This window comes from Pan paniscus, chromosome 10, assembly GCF_029289425.2.
Source record: "Pan paniscus chromosome 10, NHGRI_mPanPan1-v2.0_pri, whole genome shotgun sequence".
NCBI lineage: Eukaryota > Metazoa > Chordata > Mammalia > Primates > Hominidae > Pan > Pan paniscus.
In genome coordinates, this window is record NC_073259.2 from 72,863,393 (window position 1) to 72,887,067 (window position 23,675).

Sequence of the window (23,675 nt, forward strand, 5' to 3'; positions counted from 1 at the left end):
TAATGTTGTCCAGCTGCAAAATAAAAGGAATTGGGAGGGGAAGTTGGAAGGAGTGGAGGGGGTTGGGGGGGAGGAATGTGTGGAAAAGAACAGGGAGTCTGGCTTTTATTTTTTTTTTTAAGTGAGTTCAGTGCCAGCCTGGACATTGGCTGTACAGACTATTGAGCCATTGTCTGCTCCATTTCCAGAATAGCCCCCAGTTAATCACTTCGGCTTTGAAGGGAATTTCCTCGTGGAATTCTCCACAGAAAATCTAATCAACTGACCTGCCCTCTCAACAATGGAAGGCTTTTTTTTCCTCTCTTTCCCTTATTGGGGCGGGCTCTGTAATGTAGCCTTTTGTGCAGAATGAACCCTCCCAGTAGGAGTGGAGAGCGTGTGTGAGTGAGTGAGTGTGTGTGTGTGTGTGTGCATGCGTGTGTGAAGAATGCACACTATCTCCTGTTGGTAAGTGTGTGCTTACTCCCTGACCAGATGCTGCGGTGCACGGGGCAGCCACCATCTCTGCATGCATGTCTGTGTAAGTGTCTCTCTCTGTGTGTGTATGTGCCTCTGTCATTTCATGTCAAAGGTACATTACCTGATTACCTTTCTCGCCTGCCAGATTTTTATCTAGATAATTGGAACTGCTATGGAGGCTGTGCCTTGCCAGCCAGCTTAGAATCTGTAAAGCCATAGTTTGTCCACCTTGTTATCTGTGGCTGCCTGGGCAGAGGAAATTAAAGAGATCCACAGCCAGGGGAGCGCTTCCTACTCCTGACCTCCCCAGCGATCCCAAACAGGACAGTTTGTTAGTACCGTCTTTTTGTTTTTATGTTTTGATTTCGTTTTGGGTTTTTGTTCGCTCGTGTATGTTATTTTGGCATGTGGATACCTATTCCCCTCCACATCGCACATCGTGTTTTATGGAGTTTAGAGCTGAGGAAACTTTGGTCGGGTTGCCAGGACGTTCGCACCACTTTGCGGAAAGCACGAGCTAACAGTGAGACCGACAGAGTGAGTGACAAGTTGTTTACAGGTTTCCTTGAAGGGGCCTCTGCTATATTTCAATCTGTCAAAGTTGCTTTTCTTCCCTCAGAACAATGCCTGATTGTTGTGTGTGTGTGAGTGTGTGTGTGTGTGTGTGCGTGTATTTCCGTGTGTGAACGGAGAGAGCCTAGAAAAGGGTGAGAAGGAATAACAATTCTTTGTGTAAAAATGCTATTACTAACATTTAAATTTTTTGCTTAATTAGTTAATAAATGCAGTTTAATCGAGCTTCTGTTATATAGACTAGGTTTTTAATCAGCAGCAAATACGTTTTACAAAATCATACTGTTCTGCGTGTGTGTGTGTGAGTTTTATGATTTAGAAGACAGAGTATGGGAGACGTGTTAAATGAGTTGACTTCTCACATTCAGTGATGTCTAGAAGAGAGAATTAAAAGGAAAGGACAGGCACCCTGAGGTTGTCTAGAGCCTTGCAGCCGGAGCGTGTGGCTCCGCGGAGGGGGGAGCAGCCAGACTCCGCTGCTGGAAGTGCACTACCCCTTTAAGAGACTGGTCAAGGAGTCCTAGGAGAGAGAGAGGAGGGGAAGGAGGGGGGGAGAAAGAGAGAGAGAGAGAGAGACAGAGAGAGAGAGGGAGAGAGAGAGAGAGAGGGAGAGAGAGAGAGGGAGGGAGGGAGGGGGGGAAGAGAGAGAGAGAAAATCAATTGGTTTAGAAGGTTTGGACTCACTTGACAGGTTCAGTTGGAGACGATCATAGGTGGCTGCTGTGACAAAGGGAAATTGTGCTTTTCCAGCATGCTTACTGACCCTGATTTACCTCAGGAGTTTGAAAGGTGAGTACAGTTTTTTCCCCCTAATATATTGAAGTACAACTCTCCCATTTTACAGTAGTCTCTGAATCATTGGAAGATGCTCCCCCAAAACGTGTTTGTTAGAGAAGCCTTTAGCTAGGGCTTCTGCAATCTTGTTAGCTGATTTTTTGTTGTGATTGCCCGGACCAAACTGAACTGATTTGCAAAGTCTCCGAGATTTCTGCTAATGTTTTTAGGTTGCGTCCTATAACAGCAAATTAAATGAACCTTAAGCATCTCTCTCTCTCTCCCCAACTCGCTGCTTCTCTCTTTCTCATTCACTCTCTTACTTTCTTCCTTCATTGATTGTTTTCTCCCCACCTTTTAAAAACGCTTTTGTGCAGAATGTTACCATTTTCAGCATCTCTGTCTCATGTAATTTCTAGGGTGACAGAAGGTTTTAGTGGTGCTTTAAACGGAGGCTATAAGTTCCTATTTGATCCTTCCGTAAAACTTTGGAAGCTGCTCAGTAAAGCACATGACCTTTTGTTGATATAAGAGAGCGTTTTTTCCCCCCAAAGAAAATGTAACATCATCGCTATATTAGATTACTCCCTAAGTGTCAAAAATAGGGGCGAAAAGGGGATAAATGGAGCTGTTCCCTTTCTAAGTTTTAGTGGCCACTTTTTGTGTTAGCTGTCTTGACTGAATTTTAATTTACTGTATTTTCCCCTTTTGCTATGATGGGAGTAGTGTATTTGTAATTAAGTTGTTCCTATTTAGAGAAATATCTGCAGCATCCTTTTATTTGATGTTGTTGCAAGTAAAGCAGGGCTTTGAAAGAATTTTAGCCCTCTTAATGTTCCTATAAGTACACATTGCAATTTTTAAATTTGAGTTCTTATCCCAGCATAAGTTCATTTTTTTGAACTATAAATAGAATTTTGTTTGCCATTAAAAAGAATTCAAACTTTGTATTCTGTATGGTGAATTAAAAAAAAAAAGCTAAAAAAAGCCAGGATGCATGATACCCAGGCTTTTTTTCATTTTCATGAAAGCTACCTTCTGTATAAACATTTGTTGTATCTGACTATGCAATGCAAGCTAGGTGCTAGACCAGCTGGTTAAAAATATGCTAAGTCAAGCTGTTCATCGCTCAAACGACTGAATTTGATATGAAAAGACGAAAAAAGAAAGGACAAAGATTAAAACATTCTAGAAGTGAAGCAATGGAAGAGAAAAAGAGTATTGAGGATAAAGTAACGCTTGAATGTGGTCACATATTAGAAAAGCCAGTATCAAATCAGGGAAGAAAGTAAAATAGCCAACACATATACTTCGGTGCTGTCATCTTTCTTTGATTTCTTCTGTGTTTTTTTTTTTTTTAATAATTAAAGTGCATCTTTACTGGATAATTCCAGCGAATGTTTGAGCTTTCTTAACAGTTTTGAATTAAAATTTTCACTTCTATATATTAACTCTTTAATTAGTGAGCTTTTATTTGCAAATATAGCCTTATATCATAGGTAGATGTTGAAGTTATTCATAGTGGAACATACTGTACATTACCTAATGTAGCGATTTGCTAATTTAACACAGTTAAGTTTTCTAGAATGCACAGAGTAGCACTTAAATGATAATATTCTTTAATTCTAATTATACTTTTTGCAAATACAACTCTGAGACTGATTTGTAAGCCTGTTAACAGATTGTACTTATAAAAAGGTAGTTACATATTAACAGGCTGTAGCCTATTTCTCTATATAGGCAAGCTTCCTGCTGTGAACTTTATTTGTATTTTTTTTTCAATTATCTCTTTTTAAACTAAACTTTTCCCTTTCCTGTTCTGATGCTCAAATCTGTTAACATCTTTTTTCCTCCTGGTGGGAATTTCATTTTTTTTTTTCACCCAGAGGCATGCTTTTCTAACTAGCTAATTAAATAAGCAAGTGATAATCAATAGGGTTGTTAGTATGACTATCATATTTAGAAATATTAGTAGCTAAAATAATTCTGAAAAATGTCACACAATATAACGTTCCTTAATAATTTCCCCTGTGGTTGTAATTGGTAATACATACAAAGATCTCAGCAAATCATTACTATTTGTTTACATTGAATTTGTACGGGTGAGTGTCTCTATAGGCACCCATGCATGATACAGTGTATCGTGTAGACACAATATTGAATATTTATATTCTTCAAAGGAGGTATTTATGATGTAACTAAACTATCAAATATAATTAGATTTTTTTGCCTTTTCAACTATTTGCAACTTTCATTGAATAAATAGGTCATTTCTATTGACTGTTAATTTTTATTCTATTGGGTCACTTGCTATAGATGAATTTCCCACTTAAACTTAGAAATCTAAAAGAAGACTTCTAAATTTCTTTGTGAAATAGAGAACTTTGATCTAGAGGACATAATAAATTGCTTAGGGTTCATGTACTGTAAAAGTTTTATGTGATCATTTTTACTAATTTCATTGATAGAGTCTTGTCCATCTTTTATTCTTCCCAGCCTGTAGACTATTTGAACTTTAAGGAATATTCAGAACTTAAATATCAGAATCAAAATTTGGATTTAGATTTGTATATGTCTATATTATCATCCCTAGAAATGAACATGGTCAGTACTCTCAGACTAATAAGCAGTTGTTAAATAGTTAAGAAGTAGTAACAATTTCATTGTCTGTTAAAAATATGCAGGAGGTAGTGCAAATAGAACAGTGATTCTAAAAGGTAAAAAACTTGAAATATTTTTATTTTCAAGCATTCTTGTGATAAACTGATTATGATTACTGAAAAACACAACTCCAAGGTGGGAAGCAAATGGGTGTATATATTCTAAAAAATTATTTGTAAGGAAAGTCTTCTACATTTTACCGTTTAAAGGAAACATAGCTGGCAACATGGTCTAAATGTGAGTAATAGCATCATTAGAATGAACGCCCGAAGTCTCCCCACATTTTTAAAAGAAGTCAATAAATTTATATATTTAACTGAAAGTAGATAATGAAAAATTGTGACTTAAGGTTTTCCTTTGAGAATGTCACCTACTTTTTGATATTTCAAGGATGAAAAGAAAATATTTGCCTTAAATGTCAATATTAGTTTGTTCATGATAAGTAAAAATGTCCATTTTTGATAGTTTCTCAATATTCTATTTCTTTTAATTTTATCTGTCCTCTTTGGTTGTAACATAATAGTTTTGTGTCTAAGCTACTCGTTACAGTTTCTAATTGCTTTATGTTAGAAACTTAAATAGCAAGTGTAAGACGATTGCTTAAGAAGACAGTTCTGATAATGTCTAGAAAGGAGAAAAAAAGTTGGGATTGAAAGTAGTGGGATTATGCAAATTAGGTTGTTAGTATCACCTATTTGATTGCTTCTCCCAAATTGGTGCAGACAACAGACAGCAGATTTTCTACATGTTGAAAGGAACACTACAATAGTAAAACCTTCTGCAATAAAAATTAACTTATTTACTTCACATTTCCATCAAATTTATTTCTGGTCATGCTGACTAAATAATTTTTTTCTTATTAGGACACTTTTCAGTGTTTTTCTGAAGAAAGAAATATATATCAGGTGCTGTTACATACTAATTCGTAAAATTCCCATGAAAAGCTACTGCTAGACATTTGCAGAAAACTACTCTCTGACAGTAGTGGTATTTTAGTTACCTAAAGTTTGACCATAGTCATGAAATATTTATGACACAGATATATTTTGCTTAATTAAAAACTTTAACAACAACAACAAAAAAATCCGTTGTGCTCATGAGTGATAAGTACATTCAGGTTAGCAGGCACACTCTAGGTGTGAATCACAGAAAAGTTATCTGTTCACATTCTGTCACCTAATGGCAACTGTAAACCTGTAAGTTTGATTTTACGTTTTCAGGATGTTCTCATAGGCTTTGATAATTTTATTTATATTTTATTTACTACTACATTGTAGAGGAGACAATGTCTACAACTGAATATAGATTTTAATTACCATGTCAATAATTTGCAAGCTAACTGAGCTAAGACATTGGTTTGGAATGCAGCTTGCATGAGGCAGTTCATAAACCACATTTCTATCAGTCTCATGCTGGAATACTGTCCTGAAGACTTGGCAGGAGACCTGACTGATTACCAGGAACAATTAAGGGTTAAATGTCAGGTGACATTGTGTACTGCTCAGTTTTTAGCAGGTTTGATAGACACAGAAATGTGCAAATATTATGATTACTTCACATATTGGTGTGTCCTTATCTTATGTTTCTCAAATATAATAAGCACATGTTAAAGTATTTACCTGTTCTTAGGGAGTTTTTGACAAAAATCTTGTATACGCATCATACAAGAGAGACAAATAATAAGACCTGTTCTGATTCTTTAGCACATTCGTCCTTCACAGAGTTGGAAACTATTTCATATGGATTACACTCCTAATGCATTTAGAAAGCAAAATTACATTCATGGGTAAAGGCTGATTTTTATTGTCTGTTTTCTCTCCACTATCAATTCTTCAGCAACCTAATGAGTATATTGTGTAATGCAGATGTGCATTATGTAGGCTGAATACCTCCCTTTTTATAGATTAGTTAAATAAGTATAACTGATGAGTTTTGTTTTCTTTCATAATTTGTTATTCCTTTATAATTTCAATGGGGTTATCCAACAGCCTGGGAAAGAAACTAACCTAAGTTTTTCTCTTGTACTAACTCACGTATAGTTCCAATATGCCAGGTCTCTGATTCAGATGATGGCAGTAAGATAAAAAGATTTTCAAAGGTTTAACCAAACCATGAAATATCTCCTTCCTAATGAAAAATTTTCTTGAACAAGAAATGGACAAAAACATAACAAAGTCTTCCTTCCTTCATTCATTATCTCCTTCCTTCTCTTTCATTGATTGATAGCATCATCATTTGTATTAAATGTGAAATTTGATTGCTATGTAGATAAACAGGATCAAGTGATATTGCTAGAGTGAGAAAATATTTAAATTTGACATGCTTTAGGAGAATGCCACATATTCCTTCATTATGATCAGGAACTGATAGTGGTTTAGGAGAAGACCTTTTTATTCTTTCTGACCTCTGTGTTTTCTCCTGCAGTTTGGAAGCTGTTCTGTCTTTCTTTTAGTGTTGTCTATTCTTTTCTTTACTTACTAATTGAGAGTTCACACATCTTCTCTGGAGATATTGTGGCGTATGGTTTTGCTTGTCCAATAGGGGGGTGTTGCATTTCTCCACATTCAGTATCCTTTTCCCTTGGATCCTGAGAGTAAAACCTCAGCAGTACTCCCTCCCTTTGCCAGCCTGAGGAGTCAGAGACTCAAAGTTGTTCCCAGCTCTTGCGCCTTCATTGTAGAGCTGCATTCTGCTCAGTGGGCTGCCGAGAAGGACCAGACCGAAACAAGATTTAGAAGAATTCTGGTGAGAACTGTTTATAGGGATATGGTATTTTAAAAGAATGTAGTAAACAAACAGAATTGTGGCATAAACAAAGATAATTAGCATAAACAATGTCGTTTTAGGACAGGTGGTTTAAAAAAACAAACAAAACAAAAAACCCAAATATGAACCCAATTTGAATGCTGCCAGTTTGGAACCACTGAACCTTAATCTGTACTTCATGAGAATTACCCAGGTTTGTTGATAAACTTGTTAACATGCGTTTTTTGTTTCTTTTGTATCATTTTCCGGTCATTATGCCCTTTTATCACCCAGCTTGAAAGTAATTAATCTATTACAAGGTAGTTTAAGGAGTTTTTGCCCATAAAACATGACAGAAGGAAAATTTAAAACAAAAGCTTGTAGATGTTCATAGACATTTGAAATCAGTGTCAAACCTTAAATCAATTCAAACCTGAACTCGGCTCATTGTATTTCAAACCTCTCTTTTATCTAAGTAACATTTCAGTCACTTGGCTCTCTAGTGTTAATACATTTACTTTTGTCTTGCCTTAAAATTCAGAGATTTGTTTTGCTGTGGCTAAATCAGCATTTTTGTAGTATGTGTTTCTTTCTAAGTGTTGCTTATTTCTTATTATTTTTCTCTGTAACTTAGTGAAGGTGGTACAGCAGCGTATACATGTATCTGATGATCATGCAATATGAGGATGCTGGTTATTATGAACCACATTATCTAAACCTACTATGCCGTCGTGATGAATTTTTATCTGGAGACATTTAGGTTTATTACTAAATGACATTTTTTCTTAATGCCTTGTACTGAAATGTTTTGACTTAAATGAAATGTGGAGTGTGGTGAACAGAAAGCTGTTTATTTTTCTTGCATTAAGGATCAAAGTTCTTTATTGAAGTTAAAGAGATTTTTTTTTTCTCTTCACTTTCTCATGGACAATGGGGACCAGGAATTCAAAGTGGGTATCTCTGATATTCTGTGGCCCTTCTCTTTGCTGAAATGAAAGCATTTGTGAATGAGTTTTGGTTTCTTGGAGTTATAAAATGTGTGTAAACTAGTAAACCATGTCTCATTCATGTGCTATGGAGATTTCTCGTACTTCAGGGACAAAAATAATTTGGCTACTAACGAATTAGGGCTACCTGCCAGTGCCAACACATAGTGTAGGTAAGAGGAACACTATAAAGAAAAGCTGCTGGCAGCAAATCCGTTGAAACTTTCATATGTAACAGCGTTTCTATTTCTGCTCTTCACATCTTTGAAAGAAAGTGTGTTTTAGAAAAGAAAATGTTAAAAAACAGAAGATATGATCTTTCTTAAAAATGTATGTGTAGCTCCACTTTAATATTTCTCATTGTGGAGATGCATGGGGTTTCATTATGTCCTATGCACTCTTGGTTCCCCTACCTTTCCCAATCAATTCTGTCACATTGAAACCTAAGGATCAGATGCATTGAGAGTAAGTGTAATAGAGAAGAAATGAAATTCACTGCATAGAGCCAAAAAAAAAAAAAAGCCTCAGAGCCTTATATGATTTTGATATTGGCAGTTTGAGGGAGTTAGATCAATTGGGACACTGAGCAGCAATTTTATAAAGGATGTGTCCTCTCATTCAGGGCTTCAGGAACATTTTCAAGAAAAGAAGGGAAAGAGTTAACCTGTGTTGCCTGTTGTTAATTTCTTAGTGTAGGAGTAAAACAAGAGGTAGACCCAAATCATGTTTTCTTGTCATATTTTTAATCAAAATTTATTTCAGAATGTTGTCAGTGTTTACATTAGTACTGAGTTTGCCTTTTTTGTTGTTTTTGTTTTTATATTAAGTACAATTGAAATACCAGGGAGATAGGTTGTTTGAACACTGGTTGTGAAACTTTTACATAAGATCTTTCACGTATCATTTTAAGCTATTTTATATTTATCTAATAAAAGATCATCCTAATGAAAAAGAAATACGACACTGAAAATGAGAAATATTCCTTAACCTAGGAGAACACAAGATAAAAAAGTAATACTTTATTATACTATTAATTTTTCAGTCACAGTTAATTAGGTTGCTTGACAAAGTTCTAAAACACTTTTATTCTAATTGCAAAGTTAAAGTATTATTTGTTTGCCTACAATTCTTCCTTTGGTTATTTGCCCTGGGCCAGTGTTTGTTGGGCAATGCTTTTCAAAGTCCAAAGACTTTTTTTTCACTGCTCTGCTGAGGTCCCTTTGTCATTTTTTTTTTTATTAGCTAGTGAGTTTCATAATATGTTTGAAAAGAGGTTGCAGGGGGATGTCACATATAATTCAGGTTAATATTTCCTTCCTTTTTTCTTATCTGTACTCTAAGAGGTCTATGTTGGAGATTCGTTAGGATAATGTATAGTATTCCCATTATTTAGTGTAGAACGGAATGAACTGGTGCTCAAACTATTCAGTTTAGTATGCATTCACTAATTCAACTTTGATCTTGAGTGATAACTGAATATAAAATATCAGATTCAGATTCTTTGTCATCTATAATACAGCATTATCTATTATTATATTTTATGTAATATACGAAGTACCAATAGTCAGGCAGAACACCTAGGAATGGTAAAAGAAAGATAACTATGAATGCTATTCCTGAGAGTAGAACTTCTGTTTTCCTCCAGTCCTAAATATAACTACAATTTGGGAAATAGAGGAAAAGCTATTATTTTTAGGACCCTAAGGATTATGATATATAAATATTTATAGTACAATTATTTCTAAAAATGTTAGCATTACTTGAAAAATAATATGGATCTAATTTGACCTATAAACAGTTTAAGAACACTTAGTGCTTTAAAAGCATTCTTCTAGAGAAATAAAAGCATATCCAAAAGATCCTGATAGCAATTTAAAGAATCAAAGTGATGGGGCAACATATTTGGACTTTTATAAGTAAATTAAAAGATAATTGGAAGTCACTAACAGGTATGTGCAGGATTATTTTAGGGAATATAATAGTTATATGTGTGTGCACATGCAAAAGTTAGAAAGCCAGGAGAAACTTTTTCATTTATAGGGCAGTTGATCTCTTGAATGAATCCTGCCAAATTCTAATGAAGCTGCAGTTTTGGCAAAAAATCTTGAAAGGAAGAAACATTTCATAGAAATACAAACAAGGTTCATTCCCGTTTTCTTGTTTGCAGCTCAGAATCCTGTGGCATGTGCTACAGGAACATGTAATAGTATTCCAGCTTGAAAAAATTGAAGGTGGTATTGTGGTGCATATTTAATGGAAAATTTGAACCGAAGACGTTGGGTGAATCAAGGTATGCTTGAGTAACATTTGGGGATATTTGAGGTTTTAGGTTGAGATAATACGAAATTTGAGTGTTCAGGGTCTAAAGCATACCTATCAAATGAATGAGTTTATATGTGTGTGTGTGTGTGTGTGTGTGTGTAATACTTATCTCCTCTGTAAATAAAATAATTTCCTCTTCTAGGTTAAGATTTATATTTGCCAGTATCTTCACTGATTCTTTTGGAAATGTAACATAGTACAAAGCGCTATTAGCTAGATGTTAAGATCTCAAGTTCTAGTTCTTCTTTAAAAACTGAGACCTCTTTGACTCTTAAGAGTATGCATCTGTAAAATTAGAAGATAGGATGGATAATTTCTAAAATCAGTCAACTCTAAATTTCATTACTTTGAACTACATTTGCAGTGTCCCTAGCTCCTAACTCTAGTGGTCAGAATTCTTGCATTTATGTAGCTATTTGGAGATTATCTCTATAGCCAGCCTTTACATATAGAAGCACTTCAGTTTACCTGTCAATTAGGTATCATTACACAGGAACAAGCAGCCATGGTGTCTCTTAGGAGTTTTTAATCTAAATACCATGTATAATTCTTATTTAGGATTAGGTGCCCAACTTTGCTCTGAGCTATTTGAAGTGTTTCAAAAGATAAGATTCACATTCTATGATCCTGAAACTCTCAGGCATCAGATCACTATTCTGAACAATTATAAATATTGTAAAAGATAAATTATATATGGTTAAATGAACAAGACACTATGGGGAAATATGAAAAGCATACGAGTGGCACTTTAGGTCAGGGATCTAAAAGTCTGTTTATAAGGATAAAAGAAAAGAAAAAATATGAAGAATCCGCAGGAGAGCATGAGTACAGCACAGGGGCTATGGACAGTATATGTCTTTATATGAATAATTAAAACATTGGGCTGGAAAGTAGCAAGATCAACTAAGATTACAAACATGTTGTCCAAAGAAAAATTTTGAGTGTTTCTCAAAATAAATAACTATTAGCATTACCAGGCCAGCCAATTTGATATGCATTATACTGTAGTTGCTAGTTGGCAATTTCAAGAACAGAAATGTTAAACTCTGCAAAGCAAGGGAGTAGAGCAAAAAGCAATGAAGTATGCATTTAAAAAGCTGTATCGAGAGAACAAGCTTCATATATTGTTAATATATTTGGCAGGTCGCATGCTGTTTTTTTAATGCAGTGTTGGAAAAACAGTGTAGTTATACCATCAGGAATATACATATCTAAGGTCCTTCCGCATTATCTCTACTTAGAAAATATGTCTGTGGTATCATGAAATCTGTGTACAAATTAGTTTATGTTTAAAATATAGATTCATGTATTTGAGATAACAGGAATTTGCTATGTTAAAATTAATTTTTTTTTACAGAATAATTATGATGTAGATTTTTTTATTTGATTCCTGCCGCTTTTAATTTAGGCACAAAGAATGGGTATTATTCTCTTGTTCTCCTTCTATAGATACAAATGTTGAAAAAAGAAAGAAAGAAAATAACCTCACTGAACCAGCACTACATTTAGAACTAGGACCAAAGAGAAATGTGCAAATATCCTACTGTTAAAGCAGAAAGAAAATCTGGAAATCATCCAGTTGGGCAACTTACTGCTAATATATTTTATAATCCAGCATTTAGCTATATACAAAGTTGGCATATGTTCCTACAGTTTCTAAATCAAGAATTAGAACTTTGTGATGTATAAGTCACTTGCATCGTTTGGGTTTCAGCCATGCATCTATGAATGGACTTAAAAATAAGTATAAAATTATTTATCCCCCAATGCAAATGAGCCAGCTTAAGCTTATAAAAAATCATAAAAATATTTGGATATGTCTGAATGCAAGCTACTGCATTCAGATTTTTAAAACTAGGTTTAATTTTTGGCAAATGTAAAATGATCAGCACTTTAATAAAAATGATTTTTTGTTTAATAACATACTAGTCAGATATCTGCAAATTATTTCAGCATATAAAATAATACATGTAAGAAATTGGTTTACTTATATTTTAGTTTTGTAGTTAATATAATTGTTTTAAATGTACTTATGATTATTGATCCCAGGTAACGTGTACTTAAATAGCAGCAATGCAACTGTAGTTTCCTCTAACTGCTTAGTGCTAATAATTAAATATTCCAAAAACACATCTCTCGTCATTTTATATATAGGACATCTGATGCACTAATAGTTATTTTTGCAAGTATCAGTATATTAAGTATTTGAGTAATGAATTTGCTGATTTAACATATTCCTATGCTTTAAGATGCACAAATTAAAGTTCACTTATTTTTGCATAATCACGAAAATGAATCATTTCATAGAATAAATGATTGAACAGCTGAAAACAGTGATTTTTCTGTTAATCTAAGAAGTCACACACATACTATTGCTTTTTAAAGTATTCTTTGTACAAACATTTTGAAAACTAGAAAACATTAAATAACTTGACACAATTATGTGTACTAATCTAGCACATTATAGATTTTCATAGTAAAAGCAACATAAGAGGTTTTGCATTAGCTACATATTCTTTGGACTGTAGGTTAAGCTTGAAGAAATACATAGATTTCTTTTTATGTGGAGCTCTATAACAAGCAAACCAAATCACCTAAGAAACAGAACCCTTATTTTTGATAAAAAATTGTTTTCACTGATATAATCTGTTGAAAGCCAGAAGCCATCCAAAGTGCTGATACCAATTTAAGAAGATGATCTTTTGCCTTAATTATACATCTGGGAAATATTAGCTGAACATTTTGTGGAGAACAGTGAATACCTTAGTTGCCAGTTGTCTAAAATGCTGCTAATGATCGACATAGTGCCAGTGTTTTGATGGCTAAAACCTAGGCTGAATATGAATACAAAGAACACAGTTGGGGAAAAAAAAAGCGCACATTTTATACAAAACAGATTTCAACCATCTGCTTGGCACTTAAGTTTGTGACTATAGGCATTATATGAAAGAGACCACTGTCCACGTTAAGAATGGTATTACTTTTATTGGTACCTTAGAAAAACCATAGGGTTTTGAATGCATGTATAACCAATGATTTTCTTCAGCTAAATAATGCAAACAAGGGCCTCAGCCAAAATTTTGTTCCCTCCATAATCTCTTCTATGTCAGTCTTCTTATCCTGGCAAAATAGGTTTCACTAATAAAGTAGGTCTTAGTGCTGTGCCTCAGGATATTAAATAATACCAGACAACACTAAGCAAGTGGCCCTTAGGATGAGAACCCCAGATGGTTATGAGATAAAGTACTGTTTGCTTTAGGAATAGGTTATATTCCTGAATCTGTTGCCTGAATACTATGGTGCACGTCAAATTAGCATGGAAGTTAATGGTCCAGAAGCACTTCTAAATTTAATGCTTTCCCATTTGTTCTGAATTTATAGTATTAAATCAGAGCAGTACTGTTTCATCACTATTTCAGTAAAGGAAAATCATGCTATGGATAGGAAATTATAGGCAAAATCTAATTGTTTGACCCATTTCATTTACCTAAAGGTGAGGGAGAAATCCTGAAATGCTCAATAGAAGAGTATTGGTAAATATCATATATTAGATGCTTTTACATTTGTAGACCAGTTGGCAAGAGCTATTATAGACTCTTCCTTAGCATTAGAGTAGGCAAAACATAAATTTGTGACTAAGTAATAATTTGACCTATTGTATTATCTTTAGCTGAGATATACTTTGTCTTTTTAAACATTAGGAAAATCAAGCTATTAGAATGTGTTAGCTTATTGATTTGTTGAGGTTATATATGTAGGTTGTGTGAATGGAAAAATACATATTGAGACCTTCTTAGCTCTTGATAAACAGGTATGTGATTTAGGAAAGTATAAAGAAACGCTCTCAGAGTCCCTCTCTATTTGTGCTCCTTTCTAATATGGTAGCTACTACTCACATATCATTATTAAAAGTTTGAAATGTGACTAATCTGAGCCAAAATGTGCTGTAAATATAAAATACGCACTGGCTTTCCAAGACATAGGTTCAAAGAAAGAATGTAAAATATCTTACTAAGTTTTAAAATGTTGATTATATGTTGAAATGACAGTAGGATATATTGGCACAAATAAAATATATATTAAAATTATTTTAATCTTTTTAAAAACTTTTTAAATATGACTACTAGAAAATTTAAAATTACACGTGTGCCTCATATTTGTGGCTCTCATATTTCTATTGGATGGTGCTGCTTTATAGCTTCCTGTGGATGGAGGCAAATCAAAACTTGTATCTTTATCTAGATTCTAGTGGTTCATAGCTCAGTATGGTAGCAATGAGTTAGAAAGACTTAGGGGTTTATTAACTGTCTTTATCCTTAGCCTTCTTCTACCACAAAGTGGAATTTTATTACTTTTTTAAAAGCTACAGTAGTTAACACTCACATTCACAGATGTGAATGTTTACCTCATGAATACTGTCACTTTCTTCAAACTTCCATGGAGTTACAATGGAAAGGAAGATGTTTGCTTAAGAATTATTTAAATTATTTTAGAGATTATATTTTTGAAATGGGAAATTAGATTTACTTTTTTGAAATGCCACTATATGTATCTTTAATTTTACTATTGAGTTTTAAAGAAGTTTGTGGAGGGGTAAGAATACCTTCAGCTTTTGTATCCCAGCTGATACTACACACAGTTTCTTAAATTGACCCACAAGATGTGATCCAAACTTTCTCTATACATATGGAGATACACTTATAGAGATAGATATAAAGATAGAGCTAACATTCAGTATGTACTTATTATGTGCCAGACTCTGTTATAAATTGCTTTACATGCATTATTTCACTCTAGCCTCACAACAATCTTATTTTTTTACCTCATTTCACAAATGAAGAAAATGAAACAGAGAGAGTTGCCTAATTTCTAGGTAATAAGCGGAAAAGCTGGGGTACAAACTCGGACATTCAAACTCTAATTATCCCTTTTAACCATCACATTATAGTATTGATCTAGAAAATAATGTGCTACCATAACTTTATAATCTGTTATTTATTTTAGTGGCAGATATTTCTTTCATTATTCAACAACTACATTTTAAATTCCTACTATGCCAGGTATTATATTAAATGCTGAATAAATATTGAAAATGTAGATGATATAAATGACATAAAATAATTGTGATATAAACTTCTAATTTTCTTCTGAATGAATTAACTCATTCATTGCACAAGGTGATATGCTGGGTGGTGGATATCCAGGCATATATACACTTACGTAAAGGGTTTCTTGGTAATGGCTAACTGGAACTGTTTTTGAGAGATACTGACTTCCAGTACTCCTTACTGGGAGAAGTGTAACTATGTAGTATTTCTCAAATATCCATTTCTCAAGTCCTTTGTAGTAAGCCATCTATTGAAATAATATCTTTACAGACAGGCAGTATTTTTGCTTAAAAAGTTTATCTGATTTGTTTTTGCTAGCTCAGTGGGCAGAAAGCCTCTTTACAGTATAGTAATTCTTAAGTGTGTCAGTGTTCACATCTCATGTGGGGATATTGATTTAGAAAAGTTTATGATGAATTGGTAAATAATGGTATAATTAATAGGATATTCTTTAATTCGTAGCCATGATGAACTGATTTTATTTGGGTAGCAGGAAGAGTGTGGTAATTTTGAGTAGAAAACTCAATTAGATATGATAAAATAATGTGACTGATAATATGATTGCAGTTTTATGGTAACGAGGCATTGGGGAATGGAAATGAACCTCATGTTTTTCAGCCACTGATTTTTCAGTTTTACTGATGGATGAATATGCGTTAATGTAGACTTGATCCCTGGATCTCTGTTTTAAGTCTTAATCTTTTAAGTGTTCCACATGCAGATATGTCCAAGGCTTCTGTTACTTTTTCTGATTTCTTGATACCTTAGTAAGGAGAAGCCATCTAACTTTGTAGTTCCAAGAGTGCTTTGGAGTCAGACTGCTTACATTTATTTTATAGCCTCATTATTGATTAGTTCTGTGATCTTTGCGATTTACATAAACTCTGCATGCCTTAATTCTTTAATCTGTGAAATGGAGATTATAATTATTCCCATATTATAGGTCATCTTACTGCTTCAACAGGAAATCATTTATAACTTAGCATGTTTAGGAAATGTATGTTATGATTATTCTTTAACAGATGTTAATCATGTAGAAAGAGTTCTAAGAATACTCCATATAATATGGTAGGTAACATTGAACTACCTATGGATGTATAAATATCAAGTAAATTATGCTGAACATTATGTGTTGTATAAACTGGTGGTTTATACAGGATTTATCAGAACTATGGCTGCTTAAGAGGATGAAAAAATATTTAAAATAAAATATTCATGTTGTATAATCATTTGTATTTTATATATTAGACATATGTATTATAAATATATAATACATATACATCATGTATGTGTATAATGTGTATACATATATACACATCATATGGGATATACATATACATATGTATAATATATGAAATTGATTTTTGACATGAATATTTTATATGTATGTATGTGTATATATAAAGTGAAATGGGGGAAGAGAATTTCTAAAACTAAAACCATAGCTGAGAATAATTCTGAGTTACCTGACTCATAATGAGGTTTATGTTTATTATTTTCTAATGGCAAGAAGCTCACTATTGTATCAGTAATCACAATTGTTTTGGGAGCCCTGATATCTGAGGGAATAATTTATTTTATGAATCCTTAAAATGTCTTCAACAGAAGTATTACAGAAAATTCAGAGGCATTGTTCACATTGCCATTTTTAGTAGAGACCAGATAAGAAAAAGAATATTGAATGATAACTAACTTAGTGGAAGGAGGCATTTCTATAAGTAGCTAAACTAATGTTTGCCAGGTATGTAGATTTCTTGGTGAAAGGATACAGGCAGAGATCTAAGAAAAGGCTAACAAGTCCTTTAAACTATCTCCTTTAAATAACAGTTGTTACATCCAGGCTGTTGCTAAGAGATGAGGAACAATCAGTTCTTGACTGAGTTGTATTCTTGCCGAGATTGAGGGCACTCCCACCTCTGTCCTTAAATTTGCTCCAGGTTTAAGAGTATACAGAGACAAAGCAAGAATTTTCCTCAGGAAGCACTTTTGGATCTGCTCAAGTACCTGAAGAGCATCCTGGTGAGACCCTAGAATTCGATATTGTAAACATAGCACAAGTTGTCTTCATTTGAAGCATGAAAACTTTATATTTACTGTTCTGATCCATTGCCATTTCTGCAAATTTTGAGCAATACTGCATCTCACTGGGCCCTCCAGGTTGACTTAATTTTGAAAGTCATCCTAAAAATTAAATTAGCAGATAAGGTAACTTTACATGCTTTCTCATGATTTATTTGCACATTTAGAATGCTGTAGACATAGAAACATTTCCATTTTGATTTATTCATTTAGAAATATTTATTGAGCACTTACAATGTGAATACCAGTAGGTCCCGCTTATCTGCAAGGCAAGAGACATGCTCCACAACCCCCAGTGGATGCCTGAAACCATGGATAGTACCAGACTCTGTATAGTATATGTTATGTTTTTTCCATCTGATAATTGAGGCAGGATATACAGCGTGGATAAAGCTGGACAAAGAGATGATTCAGGTCCAGGGTTAGCTGGAGCAGGATGGCTTGAGATTTCACCTTGCTTCTCAGAACAGCACATAATTAAAAACATATGAATTGTGTATTTCTGGAATTTTCCATTCAACATTTTCAGACTTCGGTTGACTGTAGGTAAATGAAACTTCAGAAAGCAAAGCTATGTAAAAGGGGATCTAATGCAAGTCATCTGGCAGGACAAAAGTACACATCAGTGTGAATGAAAGCAGTGGAGATGGCTACTATAGGGAAGAGTAGGGAATAAGAAGGACATTTTACAATTTATCATTTTATCAATATGAGAATATTACTTAAAAATACTGCTCTTTTCCACTTGCAAAGTAACATTTATCTTCAAAACTAATGGTTTTGTCTGTGGCATAATTATTCTAGAACTTCTGTTTATGACAACATTTAGGTACTTTTAGATCATGATGGTAAATCTAAGTGATCAACCAAGAAGATTTTTGATTTTACATTTGCTGTAACCGAAAACATTGTGGTCACCTAAAAAATGTTCGTTTAATCAGATACAGAAATCTTTTTCATTTTTCTCCTTTTTTATTTAAAAAAAAAAACAAATGTACTGAAAAATTGAAATAATAACACAATGAACACCTCTATACTTTTTACTATTAACTTTGCCCCCTTCACTTTCTATTTCTTTTTTTCTGATTCACTTGAAAGTAAGTTAAGGCTAACATACCTAATATAAGGTCATTCTCTTATATAATCACAATAATATTAACAGATCCAAGAAAGTTAACATTAATACAGTAATAACATTTGACATACAGTTCATATTCACATTTTCTAACTGTCCCAGTAATGCTTTTTATGTCTTTTTTAAAAAGTTAAAATCAAGGGTCCAGTCAAGCATCAGATATTGCATTTAGTTTCTAGTCCCTTTAAAGTATAAATAGCACCCTGCCATCTCTTTGCCTTGACATTGACATTGACATTTTTGAGGAGTCCAGGCCACTTGCTTCATGTAATGTCTCACGATCTGGATTTGATTTTATCCTCATGGTTAGATTCAGGTTAGATACAGGGCTTTTAAGACAGGTATTGGACCATCATTCTTTTTTATACCACTTAAGATTGTAATTAGATCTGTCAGAAGTAAGTACCTACCAAGTTCAGATTTTGGTGTACCAGGTTCATGGAAACTTTTTTTTTTGGCTTAGATTTTTAAGAAATCTAATCTGTTCTCAGAAAGCTATCTGAGCTATGGTGATTTGTCTTGCATAGAGTTTAACTGACCCTTGTTGAGGAAATAGGGCTTCCTTAGTTCAAGAAACCATCACCACATATTCATAATGTCTACTCTGAAGATAGCCATGAATACCATTTTTTGCAGGTAATCTAAAAATATTGATTACAAAGTCTATGTAATAACATGACATTGTATAAGTGTATTTTGTTAGAGTTCATACTTAGAACTACAACATTTGTTCTTTATGAAAAAATGCTAGATGCTACTTACCTCAGTCAGAACGGATTCAACTCATTTCCTCATTTGTCATTCACTGTTCTCACAAATTGAAAATCAGAAATAATCTTGTTGAAAGTTTCTAAAACATATAATAAATTTTGAGAAAAATTTGAAGCAAATACAGGATATTCTCTTTTAACTCTACTATTCTGCTCTTTAAGAAATATATTTCAAGATCTATGGAGTGACATTTTCGTTACCAGAGTTTCCTACTTCTGTGTTCTAACTACTTTATACCATGCCTCTCTATTCAAACAGAAGAGTTATCAATTTGAAAATTGCCCCTCTTTAGAGGTAATGTACAGCACAGGCTCTAGAGTCAGATCCCTGTATTCAGATCTTGGCTATGCATTTCACTGGCTGTGTGATGTGAAGCTAGTTACTTAACCTCTCTGAATTCCATCTTCCTCATATGTAAAATGGTTTTTTTTGTTGTAAGTAATTGTATGTATGTAAACTGTTTGAAATTGGACCACGTATATAGTAAGCACTAAATAAATAGTAGCTATTAATATTCTTGATGATGAATTGTCAATATTTGCAGTAACTAATAGGGATTCCTGAATAGCACTTGGACATTAGAACAGATTTTTAAAGCAGTAGTGAAATATTTGTGCATTCTTTCATGAAATACTTATTGAATATTTTGTATGTGCTAGACACTGCTAGTTTCTAGAGATTTAAAAATGAATAAAAATATATAGCTTTTGTCCCTATGAAGCTTATAGTTTGTTGGGAGAGACATACATACTAAGCAAGCAATTGCAATGAAGGAAAATATGAATGGAGAAGTAAGTTCAGGTGTTATGGTAGAACACAAGGAGTCCTAATCCTGTTCTGTGTGTTAGAGAGGGTCTTTCTGAGGAGAAGGTGAGAACCGAAAGCAAAGAATGGTACATTTTCCAGACCTAGACAGTCATATGGGCCAGGAGTGTGGGCTGTAGAGTAAAATCCTCCATAGTTTATGAGTCTGGTTCTACCATATGCAAGACGAGTTCCCTTGGGTAAATTCTTTAACTTCCCTGGGCCTTCCTCAGTTTACTCATTTGTGAAGAGGAGATAATAATAGTACCTACCTCACAGGGTTGTTTTGAGAATTAAAAGAGATGGTTAAGAACAACTAAGAACTGTCCTTTTCACCTTTTGAGTACCTAATAAATGTTGACTATATTATCAGAGGATTCAGCATGTACTAAGTCCTGGTAACACCAGTAAACCACTTGAAGGACCCAAAACACCTTAATTTATTCCTTAGATATGACTGTACCATGAGTCTATGTTGCAAATTCCTTCAGCTTTCATCCTCCTCCCTCTATAAATATATACAGAGCTTTCTTTTGTAGGTTTACTTGAGCCTGATCTTCAAAACACAAGTCTGAATATCAAACTGAGCATATTTATATTTTTTCTTGGTGTATTAATAAAAATGGCATTTTGTGAGAGCAAAAAATAACCTAGCCAAATTGCTACATTCAGGTAAATTTTAAATGGGTTTGAATAAATTAAAAATGAAGCATTCTACCAATGTTCTTGGAAAGTTTCTGGAACAAAGTCTGCTTTACCAGTGTGAACAACTTAGCCATTTTCTCTGCATGTTGCCCTCCTCCCCACATGACTCAGTAACGCAGTTACATTTATTGGTTGTTTACTTTTAATGCCCTTCATTCCACTAAGGTTTGTGAGGGGTGAGAAAGGGAGCTCCAGAATGCATGGTTTGAATTGGAAAAAGATGTTGTGTGGTCAGAATGAGGATGAGTAGAGAAATTGTAGGGAAGCTTTGGTTTTGAACAGCCTGTTGATTGTCCTCTTTTATTAAATGGAGATGCTAAAGAATGATTTAATTTGATTAAACTGTTGTTATTATCCTCTTCATTGATGGACTCTGATAAACTTCAATGCTGTTTTTTAACTGCAAAATTTCTAAATATAACATTTTCTGTTGGTTCAATATAAGCTGTCATGTTATGTCTTAAAAAGTAGTAGTTCTAAAAATTGTTTTCACAGGTATTAAATATCAGGTGGAAACACGTATTTTTTTAAAAAAATAAGAATTGTAAAAGTGTAGACTATATTGATGTATGCTATTTAATTATATCTCCTTTTGTGAGCTTAATTATGACTAGTTGGATTTTGTTAGAAAGGTTGTTGGGTTTTTTTTTCCTCTTTCACAGTGGGATTAAATAATTTTAATGGCTAAAAGGTTCATTTTCTCTTTTCTGTATTGGATACTTATTGTCAAATGCTCAGATAAATGCTAGCCCCATGATGTGTGAACTTTGACTCATACTTAGGAGACCCCTGAATTTAATTGGCTATCTGATATTCAGCTCACAGCACAGAATGTTTTTATTCAGGAAAAAAATGAGGGTGGGAGATAATGAAGCAACATTATCCTTTTTAACAGTTTCTTAACTGATAGTTTTGCTTTTGCTTTAAAAACTCTCTTTCATTTATATCATTGTTCAATATATAACTTTGTTTCCACAATGTAACATACTTTCAGAGTTTATATTAGTTTGTTGGTTTTTTACAGACTTTAATGTGAGAATAATCCATATTTGGAAGGAAATGCATTGTTGTTTAAGGAGTTGCTCTTTGTGAGATAATTCAAAATCCCTTCTGATTGTTCCACTTTTAATTTATACATATGTTTGTAATACTGCTGTGGCTTTCATGTTAAGCTTTTCTGTGTTTTTGTTTCGTAGAAGGCATTAAAAAAAAAAACTACCAGAACAGTCACTTAATTTATTATAATTTTCTTTCAGATATTATTTTAGTAATTATATTTACTTGTAATAATTTAGCAACAGCTAATTGATAATGAATTGACAGTTTAAACATAGTAGTGGATAATAAAAATTAAACACCCATACAATAAGCAGTTTTCTTTGAGGTTCTTGATTTTTAAGTTCCAAATTTTTACTTTTTACCTATTGCCTGCTACTTTTATTAGCCATAAGACCTTAGATGCTTAAAGATAATTGTCAAAATTATAACTTTTTAAAAATTAAAAGTCAGGAATTTGAAAATGGTATATTTCCTACTCTAAGAGCAAGCAGCATTAATTTCCTTGTTTATAAATGGCTGGTCTATTTTGTATATGGAATGAATAATGAAAAATTAAGGAAAAGTGCTTTTATTTATTGTTTTATTATTTTACTTTATCGTTTAAAAATAAATAAATTTATAATTTTCTATAGTTTATGTATTTCAGCTTAACAATGAATAAAATGCATAAAATTGTTTTTATATGCTTAGAAATTCATACGTCTAATGATATTAAAGGCATTAGGTTTCATACATCCTCTGAATGTCAGTTTCTTGGGCTTTAATATTAAAGAGTTCTATTTCAGTTAAAGTGTAACTTATCAATTCCCATAAAATTCCTTGGCCACACCCAAGTACTGAGCAACATTAAGGATAGAGAGGAAAATCTGCATTTCTGCTTCAAAAGGGCCCTCTGCTAATGGATGTTGAATCTCTGAGATCCTGGTTTTCTTGGCTGTTTGGATTTACTGCAGGTCCTATGTTTTTCCTGGTACCTAGCCCTACTCAGACTTCTGAGCTTTTCACTGGTATTTTCTCTGGGCTAATTTGGCTTCCCTTCAGGTTTTGTTACCTTATTTCTCCAGGGAGCTGTGCTGTACTCCACTGTCCTTCCTCATGTGCCCAATAGATTTTCACTGGGGAGCTCCATGACTGTTAATTGCCCTGGTTCCATCCTCTCCAGTTGCTCCTTGATGCTCTTACTACTCGAGAGTGCATTTCATAGCCATCTAATGGCTACTAAATCTTCTGGGTTCTGGAAAATGTAATGCTTTTCTGGAGACAAATAAATTTCAAGGTGAGCTTATTTGTGACTTTGTGAGGATCTCTATGTTTTGCGGAACATGATATTAGCACACTGAAAGGTATAAATAGAGTTTGGTCTTACTCGTGATCATCAAAGTGTAAGTCATTTACAGCAGAATACCAATGGTTCTTGAAGACACAGTGCAATCAAGCCGAAGTACTATCGTACATATTTGTTAAAGATGGATTTTAACATTGTAGTTTCTTTTT

At 33.6% G+C, this 23,675-nt stretch overlaps 1 protein-coding gene across 8 annotated transcripts in view; it reads left to right on the plus strand.

The window, feature by feature from the left end:
- Positions 1 to 23,675, plus strand: part of SOX5 (SRY-box transcription factor 5) — a 1,030,759-nt gene that overhangs the window by 610,010 nt on the left and 397,074 nt on the right. The window contains exon 1 of one of the 8 annotated variants that reach the window (XM_055095847.2): positions 1,342 to 1,821. The exons of 3 other annotated variants lie outside the window; for them this stretch is intronic. In XM_055095847.2, the coding sequence (XP_054951822.1) occupies positions 1,784 to 1,821 (38 nt within the window). In that variant the 5' untranslated portion in view covers positions 1,342 to 1,783. Of the gene's footprint in view, positions 1 to 1,341; positions 1,822 to 2,650; positions 7,213 to 23,675 lie in introns of those variants that run through there. 4 more of the 8 variants (XM_008954312.4, XM_034936169.3, XM_003828878.6 and 1 more) reach the window with 4 other exon arrangements.